The sequence below is a fragment of the Neoarius graeffei genome, chromosome 17 (assembly GCF_027579695.1).
Source record: "Neoarius graeffei isolate fNeoGra1 chromosome 17, fNeoGra1.pri, whole genome shotgun sequence".
Taxonomy (NCBI): Eukaryota; Metazoa; Chordata; class Actinopteri; order Siluriformes; family Ariidae; genus Neoarius; species Neoarius graeffei.
In genome coordinates, this window is record NC_083585.1 from 37,840,520 (window position 1) to 37,850,521 (window position 10,002).

The following is a 10,002-nucleotide window of genomic DNA, read 5'->3' on the forward strand; positions in this document are numbered from 1 at the left end:
GCTTGCCTGCGACCCTGTAGAAGGATAAAGCGGCTAGAGATAATGAGATGAGATGAACAGTTTGGATAGTAGTTGCTCATGTTCTTCACTACTGTAAGGTCATTTAAAAGAAAATGCCAACATTGTTCTATGGAAGAACAATCTAAGACGAGTAATTAAGCTTAGATCGTGCTGGAATTTTTTTTTTTTAATTTACAAATGGACCATCAGACAATACAGCATACTGATCACTGATTATTTTACAAGGCGTCGGAACCTTTGACAGAGCGCTGTGTTTTCCTGGACGGACTGTATCTATGTTGCACCGCCTCCGAAACAGTGCCCTTGGTTTGCTTTGAGAGGTGATGTGGTAGAGGGCTAACGCTGTGCACCGCTCTGAGGGACCCGTGCGTTAATCCTCGGAAATGGGGCTTCTCCCCGATGAGGCTAAAGTTCTCCCTCCACCGGGAATCGTAAACAGAAACTCGGTATGGCTCGGGTTTACCAGTTGGGTCACAGCGATGCTACATAACTCGCTTAACCGGAGGCCTGCGATCAAAGCGGGTGAGTGTGTGGCAGACTAGCTAGCTAACGTTAGCTATGCTAATCACTCATGTTAATAATCAGCCCATTTACACTGCTGTATTTTAGATATATGCTAGATATCTGAAATACTTCAGACACTCTGAGGTCAGGGGTGTCTTTTATGTATGCTTCTCTTACAGTATACAGTATAGTGCAAAAGTTTGCATCCCCCTTGATCTGTCTGTGACGTAATATGCACCACAACCTAGTTACAGTTTCTTATTTAAAGTCCAATACAACAACACAATTGTGTAATTTAGTCCAGTTATCTGTGTCATCTAGCTTATAGTTATGCCGAAGAAAAATTGCTTTTCATGCTGTCTGTCTTGTTAGGCTAATACAGAATTAGACACCCATGGAAATGAACAAAAGCTAGTCATAATAATAATAATAATACTCATCTCATTATCTCTAGCCGCTTTATCCTTCTACAGGGTCGCAGGCAAGCTGGAGCCTATCCCAGCTGACTACGGGCGAAAGGCGGGGTACACCCTGGACAAGTCACCAGGTCATCACAGGGCTGACACATAGACACAGACAACCATTCACACTCACATTCACACCTACGCTCAATTTAGAGTCACCGGTTAACCTAACCTGCATGTCTTTGGACTGTGGGGGAAACCGGAGCACCCAGAGGAAACCCACGGGGAGAACATGCAAACTCCGCACAGAAAGGCCCTCGCCGGCCACGGGGCTTGAACCCGGACCTTCTTGCTGTGAGGTGACAGCGCTAACCACTACACCACCATGCCGCAATAATAATAATAATAACTCGCTCCTTCCAGCTTGTCCCACTTACATGTGTGGAGTCACTGCCATATGGACCCTATTGATCCACATGTCATATTAATTGGAGCATAGTTTCACGCCGCAAGGCTCCCATTTCTGGGCTTAGGAAACAACCATTCACACACACACATTCACACCTATGGACAGTTTAGGCCAAGTTTACATTAGACCATATCTGTCTCGTTTTCTTCGCGGATGCACTCTCCGTTTACATTAAAACGCCTGGAAACGGGAATCCGCCAGGGTCCACGTATTCAATCCAGATCGTGTCTGGTCCGGTGCTGTGTAAACATTGAGAATGCGCGGATATGCTGTGCTGAGCTCTAGCTGGCGTCGTCATTGGACAACGTCACTGTGACATCCACCTTCCTGATTTGCTGGCGTTGGTCATGTGACGCGACTGCTGAAAAACGGCGCGGACTTCCGCCTTGTATCACCTTTCATTAAAGAGTATAAAAGTATGAAAATACTGCAAATACTGATGCAAATACTGCCCATTGTGTAGTTATGATTGTCTTTAGGCTTGCCATCCTTCCACTTGCAAGTGGTAAGTGACTTGCGCACAGCGGCTCAGTCCCGAATCACTGCTCGTGCGCTTCACTCGCGCGCTCTGTGAGCTGCGCAGGGCTGGAGTGCGCACCCTCCAGAGGGCACTCGCTGTTCAGGGCGGAGTGATTTGGAGCGCAGCCGCTGAGGAGGAAGCGATGAGCCGCACTGACACATTTCAACTTACATGCCGAATTAGTCATGTGATTAGCGTATCCGTGTATTGGCGTTGCTGTGTGCACGCGAATCATGTATTGGCGTTGCTGTGTGCACGCTAATCGTTTTTAAAAACGTTAATCTGATGATCCGCTGATACGGTCTAATGTAAACCCCACCTTAGTGTATCCACTTACCCTAACTGCATGTCTTTGGACTGTGGTGGGAAACCAGAGCACCTGGAGGAAACCCCATGCAGACACCGGGAGAACATGCAAACTCTACACAGAAAGGCCCTGTCGGCCACTGGGCTCGAACCCAGAACCTTCTTGCTGTGAGGCGACAGTGCTAACCACTACACCACTGTGCCGAATAATAATAATGATGATGGTGCAATCAATGTGATTTTAGCTCAAGTGACCGAGGCATTGTAGAATAACATTTTAATTCAAAAGTTTGTTACACTTTTTTCCTGACAAAATGCTGCTTTCTTAATTATCAGTACTCTTGCAATGATTTTTTTTTTGTCACGCCTGTATTGGAGAGAATAAAAGCACTGAGTGTTTCCTGTAAGGTCTAACAAGGTTGGAGTTTTTGCTCCACTGCACTGTGCAGAACATTTTTAGCTCCTTCATATTCTTAGATTTGTGCATGTGGACGTCTCTCCTCTTCTCTCTTTTGAGGCCATAGCTTTCAAATCAGGACACAGAGATGTTCACTGGGGAGAAAAAAAAGTGTTTTTTTTTTTTTTTAAGCCATTTCAGTGTTGATTTGGAAATCTCTTGGCACTTCATTTTGAGGAAAGCTCAGTCTATGGCCAAATCTGGATCTCCTGACTGAGGCAACTAGGTTTTTACTGAAACATGATGGCACGTAGCAGAGTTCATGGTGCCATCAGATTTCATAAGAGTCCCTGACCCATGAGTTACAAAAGCATCAAGTCTCCAAGCATCATTGATCCATCACCTTTTTCATAATTGATCCTTTTTCAGTCCGTTGCCTGTTTTACAGTGGTGATGAGGTGCTTTTCCTTGTATTCAGCTGATTTTATCATTTAAAGTTCTGACTGTGTGCTTGACCAGAAAATTTGAAATCAGTTATATTTCTAATGTCCTTTGGCAAAGTTCAGCTGCTGCATTTTGTGAGCTGCTGTCAGGAAGGGTGTGTTTGGGAGAAGTGACGTTAAACAACTGATTTTGAAACTTGAAAACCATAAACATCCACTAAACTGTGCGCAGATGTTTAAGCTGGTTAGTCTGTGATATCATTTGGGTTTCCTCATTATTTCTAAGGAATGAGCTCAACTCTGTTTCCTGCACGAGAGCCTGTGTAGGTGTACACGGTGTTTATTAGGTATGTGCTAGTTTGCTACTGAGTACTGGTTTTGGCATCAATACTGGCTTAAAATACTGGATTTGATGTCACCATCACTGCTAATTATGTTTTGTGTAATGAAACCTTTCATAGGCTCTGTTAGTTGTGTAGGAATAATTTCCATGGGGAGTGAGGAAAAGTGCCAAATGAAATTAGTGTGATGTGTACAGGTAAATGGAACATAACGTACTCATGCAGGAATGGTGATGGCAGGCTTGTAGTACTCAAGTCTAGGACTTGGACTCGAGTCTGACTCGTGCCCTAATTTTAAGGACTTGTGACTTGACTTGGACTTGAGCACTGATGACTCGGGCTCATAAATTGGAGACGAGGGCTCTGATTTTTTTCTTTATTTTTTGTAAGATACCATAGTTTGGCATAAGATATTTATATCTGCGTTAATTTTTGTACTAATTTCGTGCAAGAGTGTCACACCTGCACGCCTTGACGCATGCATCAGATAGATTCTCGGGCACTCTCTGGACAGTGCACGCACCAAGCGGACTCTTGTGCACGCTGTAAACAACTCGCACCTGCACAGGATTAAGGCGCAATCAACATGCCTATATAAAGACTGTGAAAATGCACTTACTTTGCGAAGTATTGAGTTGCGTTGCTGACACATTACCGAGCCTTATTTCCTTGTTTGGTTTCCTGATCCCTGATTTCCTGTTTCTCGTCTTTGATTCTGCTGAGTCTACAATAGCCTGTTTGTGCCTCACTGCCTCTTTTACGATTTTGCCTGCCATTCTGGATTGTTTACCTGTCTTCACTTGTATTAATAAATGCACCTTCTGCACTTGCATCCATCTCCCAACCATCTCTGACAGAATACTTTGCACTCCCTGACAAAGAGAGTGCACATTCACCTGTTCATACGTCATGTTCAGGAACAAACTAATGTTAATGGCGCTAAAACAGCCACCGTCAAATGGTGTGGTTGGAGTCTTGGACTCGACTCGGATCAACAGTGGACTCGACTCGAAAATTTTTTTAATGACTTGGACTTGACTCTGACTTGAACACTGGGGACTCAAGCAAGGCAAATCATTCATTCACAGAGTGCAGCTCAGGCCCTGCAATTGTGACTGGTACGCGCACTGCATCACTCTCTCAATTTCCCCCATGTAGACCTTTTTTTCTAGATCTATTTTTTTCCATTGTCCCAGATATGATAATTTTGTGTCCCGATGACATTTTTATGGTCCCCGGGACGTCGGGACACCGTTAGTTTCGAGCGCTGGACTCAAGACTAGACTCAGACTTGGGGTTTAGTGACTTGACCACAACACTGGGTGACAGTATTCAGAATTTGTCATTTTAAATATTTAAAACATCTGTCAACCAGGCGGCATGGTGGTGTAGTGGTTAGCGCTGTCGCCTCACAGCAAGAAGGTCCTGGGTTCGAGCCCCGGGGCCGGCGAGGGCCTTTCTGTGCAGAGTTTGCATGTTCTCCCCGTGTCCGCGTGGGTTTCCTCCGGGTGCTCCGGTTTCCCCCACAGTCCAAAGACATGCAGGTTAGGTTAACTGGTGACTCTAAATTGAGCGTAGGTGTGAATGTGAGTGTGAATGGTTGTCTGTGTCTATGTGTCGGCCCTGTGATGACCTGGCGACTTGTCCAGGGTGTACCCCGCCTTTCGCCCGTAGTCAGCTGGGATAGGCTCCAGCTTGCCTGCGACCCTGCAGAAGGATAAAGCGGCTACAGATAATGTGATGTGTGTGATCTGTCAACCAACCTTGTCATATTAATAACATTCATGAAATACATTTGACAGTTCCATGGAAAATGATTAAAATGACATGAGTAACATTTAGTAACGGAGGAAAATAACAGCTCAGAGAACTAGTTCTGCCTCTTCCCTCCCACCCCACCCTACCCTCCTCTTTACTCCTGCTGTAAACCTTCAGAAGTGACTGTCACGTCAATTAAGCTTCTCTCAATGTCAGCAGTGAATACAGGAAGTGTTATTGGGATCTGTTACTTATCAGGATCATTGTGCAGTATTTCATTGAGAGGTCTCCAGTGGGTGTTGCATATAAATAATAATAATAATAATAATATTAATAATAGTGTATTATCAAATCAGTCTTGTAAAAAGGGATCAGTCTCATAAATTCATTAATCATTAATTCAAGTGTCTAATAGTTTATAGCTAAACTATTAAAATCAATGGAATAACTTAGTGGTGATGTTGCTATAGTTTACTGAGTATTGTAGCCCTAATGTAATATGTTTACTCTAGATCTATAACATTCATATATAGGGCTGGGAATTGATCCAGATTTCCTGGATCGATTTGATTCCGATTCATAAGGTCACGATCCAATTCGATCCGATATCGATCTACTTAGATATTGCTGGATTGTCACTTTAAAGTAAAAACTGTCCCTATTGACAGGAACAGCCCCATATGTGTTTGTGCATGTAATTTAACACCAAATGCCTTCTCCTGTGCAGTTTGATTCGCCGCAGGTTTAGCTGAAACTGTGTCGGCGTGGTGCCTGGATAAGTGGTTGCGGAGATTGGTTGTATTGCCACTATATTTTACCTCTATGTGGCACAGTTTGCACACTGCATTTGTTCTGTCGACTTCGTCTCTGTCCTCGTAACATTTGAATCCAAAGTAATGCCATACATCAGCTTTCAGGCCAGGCGGTGATTTTAGCTGTGCAGCTTCAGCCATCTCGCGTTCTTAAGTTTCGGTTTCGTTTGCCGGCACCCGCTTTTTATAGCGGTCCTTGCGCGGTCGAGAAAATAGTGCCTATAGCCACCTGGAAGAGATTGATCCACACATTTTTGAATTGATCTCGTATTTTTTGAACGTGAATCGATATCGGATCGTGGATCGATCTTTTGAACCCAGCCCTATTCATATAACAACCAAATGGGCGAAGGCAATTAGAATACTTGTTTGGCAGAGGTTGGCACTCAGTGAATGTTGTAGCAATAAACAGGACACACTTTATGCCAAAGATATCATTTATTGAAATAGCTGACATGAATTAGTAAACTAATACTGATCAGATACAGCAACAGTAGCAGCCAAGGAATAATTCAATATAAATGGTGGTACAATGTATACAAATAAGAATCAGTAGCGTATATGGTGATAACTAAGGCACTAATGGTGATCAGAAGTAATCAGCTATATGCAAGTGTTACAGTGTAGGGGCGAGTGGATGTTAAAATGTGAGAGGGAAATCACGTGTGTGTGTGTGTGTGTGTGTGTGTGTGTGTGTGTGTGTGTGTGTGAATGGAATGCGCGAGCCTTGTGCTAGGCCTTGCCTAAAGGGGGATGGGCAACAAGGAGAGCGCACGAGGGAGAGAGAGAGGCAAAGGATCTGTAGTTTAAAAACTAGTCTTGGCTAGGCCTTAAACCCAATTTCTACTCAACCCTTAGCTACTCCTGAAATCCCAATGTTGAGGAGTGTAGTGCGACGGAGGGAGTTAAAGAGAGTGAGAGAACGCTTGCACGATCTAACTAAATACAGATAGTAAACAAAGTAAATCAAACAACACGCAGTCTAAGAACGACTTTCATGTGAATCAAAATGCGTACATTTAAACCATAAATGAATTAAAATAAACAACACTCTTCACATTAACTAGCCACAACTAAGACTAGCAATTGCCCAGATGCCAGCCTTACTTGAGATCACTCTTGTTTGGCGACTGAAAGTGCGCTGTCTGTTATCCGAAGACAGCACAGCGCGCAGGTCCAGGGAGAAGACAGTTCTGTTCCTTTTACAGCTCGTCAGCTGAAGATCTTCAGTGTCCCATCGGTCGTCCGATGATCTGGAAGGAGTCTTGTTTGTAGTTCATCAACATTGCAAAAGGGAAAAGGGATCCGGTCACCTTTTCTCTTAAAATACTGCGTGGGCTGCAGTAACTAACCGGTTCAATTATTATTGCAACTATGCGAAGATCAAATACATTGAACTTTGGCTAAAGGTCTGGTATCAATAGCTCGTTCTTTGTCCTTTGTTCTCCTCTAGCACAGATGCAACGACGTCTCTTTCACGTGTGGAAACCCACCACCAGAGAGAGAGAATTTCGATTCCGCCGCGGGTTTAAAGCACAGTCGTGACGTCACTGTATTTGGTATCCGGTATCATCTCTGTATCCAATACCATTACAGGGAGTCAGAAGAATGGACGGAGATAGAACATGGTATTGAGTACAGGGATGGGTGTGTTCAATGCTGTACAGTGAAATGGGGATTGGTTACTTATGGCTACGGCATGGCAGCCCCCCCCCCCCCCCCAGTAATAATAATAACTTTTATTCAGGGGCGGCACAGTGGTGTAGTGGTTAGCGCTGTCGCCTCACAGCAAGAAGGTCCGGGTTCGAGCCCCGTGGCCGGCGAGGGCCTTTCTGTGTGGAGTTTGCATGTTCTCCCCGTGTCCGCGTGGGTTTCCTCCGGGTGCTCCGGTTTCCCCCACAGTCCAAAGACATGCAGGTTAGGTTAACAGTGGCTCTAAATTGAGCGTAGGTGTGAATGTGAGTGTGAATGGTTGTCTGTGTCTATGTGTCAGCCCTGTGATGACCTGGCGACTTGTCCAGGGTGTACCCCGCCTTTCACCCGTAGTCAGCTGGGATAGGCTCCAGCTTGCCTGCGTCCCTGTAGAACAGGATAAAGCGGCTAGAGATAATGAGATGAGATGAACTTTTATTCATGTAGCATCTTTTAGGGAACCCAAGGACACTTTACATAGTGAAACAAAAATTAAAAACAAAACGTCTGAGCGAACAAGTGAGTTTTTAGGTGTGTTTTGAAGGAGAATTGTGGATCACCAGAGGGAGAGAGTTCCAGAAAGTGGGGACAACTACACTGAAGGCTCTGTCCCCAAATGTCTGCAGTCTGGTGTGGGGGATAAGGAGCATACGTTTATCACTATTTCTATCAGTACAGTGGTGCTTGAAAGTTTGTGAACCCTTTAGAATTTTCTATATTTCTGCATAAATATGACCAAAAACAACATCAGATTTTCACACAAGTCCTAAAAGTAGATAAAGAGAACCCAGTTAAATAAATTAGACAAAAATATTATACTTGGTCATTTATTTATTGAGGAAAATGATCCAATATTATATCTGTGAGTGTCAAAAGTATGTGAGCCTTTGCCTTCAGTATCTGGTGTGACCCCCTTGTGCAGCAATAACTGCAACTAAACATTTGCGGTAACTGTTGATCAGTCCTGCACACCGGCTTGGAGGAATTTTAGCCCATTCCTCCATACAGAACAGCTTCAACTCTGGGATGTTGGTGGGTTTCCTCACATGAACTGCTCGCTTCAGATCCTTCCACAACATTTCGATTGGATTAAGGTCAGGACTTTGACTTGGCCATTCCAAAACAGTAACTTTATTCTTCTTTAACCATTCTTTGGTAGAACGACTTGTGTGCTTAGGGTCGCTGTCTTGCTGCATGACCCACCTTCTCTTAAGATTCAGTTCATGGACAGATGTCCTGACATTTTCCTTTAGAGTTTACTGGTATAATTAATAACATGGTTCAACAGTAACAAATTATCATTAAACTTGAACAAATCCAAAGTACCGTATTTTCTGGACTATAAGCCGCTACTTTTTTTCCTAGGTTTTGAACCATGCGGCTTATACAAAGGTGCGGCTATTCTGTGGATTTTTCTTCCACCGCTAGGGGCGCTCTAACCGGAAGTAGAATCAAAAATAAGATAGACGAAAAATCAATGCAAAGAAGAATTGGCAGATCTTTAGCAGATAGAACACGCACGACAAATTACTAACTGGTAATTATTTTCAAATCCAGCGAAGATGATTAAAGTGACTTGTGGTTTCAAACACAGGAGAAATGAAGGTAAATAAATACCGGTTATTTTCTCTTGGTTCTGTTCCGTTTTAATCAGCAAAGTTGCTGCCGTGTTAAAAGGCACTGTTCGGAAAGAATCTGTTCAGGTACATACATGTACATTTACAGTACAAAATCGTTCTGTACATGCAGTAAATACCTAATTTTTCAACATAGATATCTGCGGCTTATAGCCCGGTGCGGCTTGTATATCTTTTTTTTATTTTTATTTTTTAAATAGAGCGGATGCGGCTTATATACAGGTGCGCTCTATAGTCCAGAAAATACGGTAGTAATATTTGGTAACAACGAAACAAACACGCAAATATTCAAATAGATGGGGTTATTATAGAAAGAGTTAAGGAAATCAAATTTCTTGGAACAACTATTGATGAAGAACTCCAGTAGGAAACCACATATAAAAAACATACAATCCAAAGCATCAAGAAGTATTGCAATATTAAAGTCAAACAGTTTCTAGATCACAGTTCACTCCGGATTCTTTACTGTTCCCTGGATTCACCTTATTTAAGTTACTGTGCAGAGGTATGGGGCAATAATTACAAAAATACAATAATACATTCATTATTCATTCTCCAAAAAAGAGCAATAAGGATTATACACAAGGCTGGTTATCGGGATCATACAAATACATTATTCTTACAGTCAGAAATACTGAAATTTGCAGATCTGGTGAACTATCAAACAGCACAAATATTATTCAAAGCAAACAATAATC

The 10,002-nt window shown here is 43.1% G+C and overlaps 1 protein-coding gene across 1 annotated transcript in view; it reads left to right on the plus strand.

Moving 5' to 3' along the window:
- The first annotated feature begins 292 nt into the window (after nt 1-292).
- Nucleotides 293-10,002, plus strand: part of ndufc2 (NADH:ubiquinone oxidoreductase subunit C2) — a 13,343-nt gene continuing 3,633 nt past the window's right edge. Inside the window, exon 1 of the mRNA XM_060944156.1 lies at nt 293-543. Coding sequence (XP_060800139.1) covers nt 405-543 — 139 coding nt within the window. The 5' untranslated portion in view covers nt 293-404. The remainder of the gene's footprint in view (nt 544-10,002) is intronic.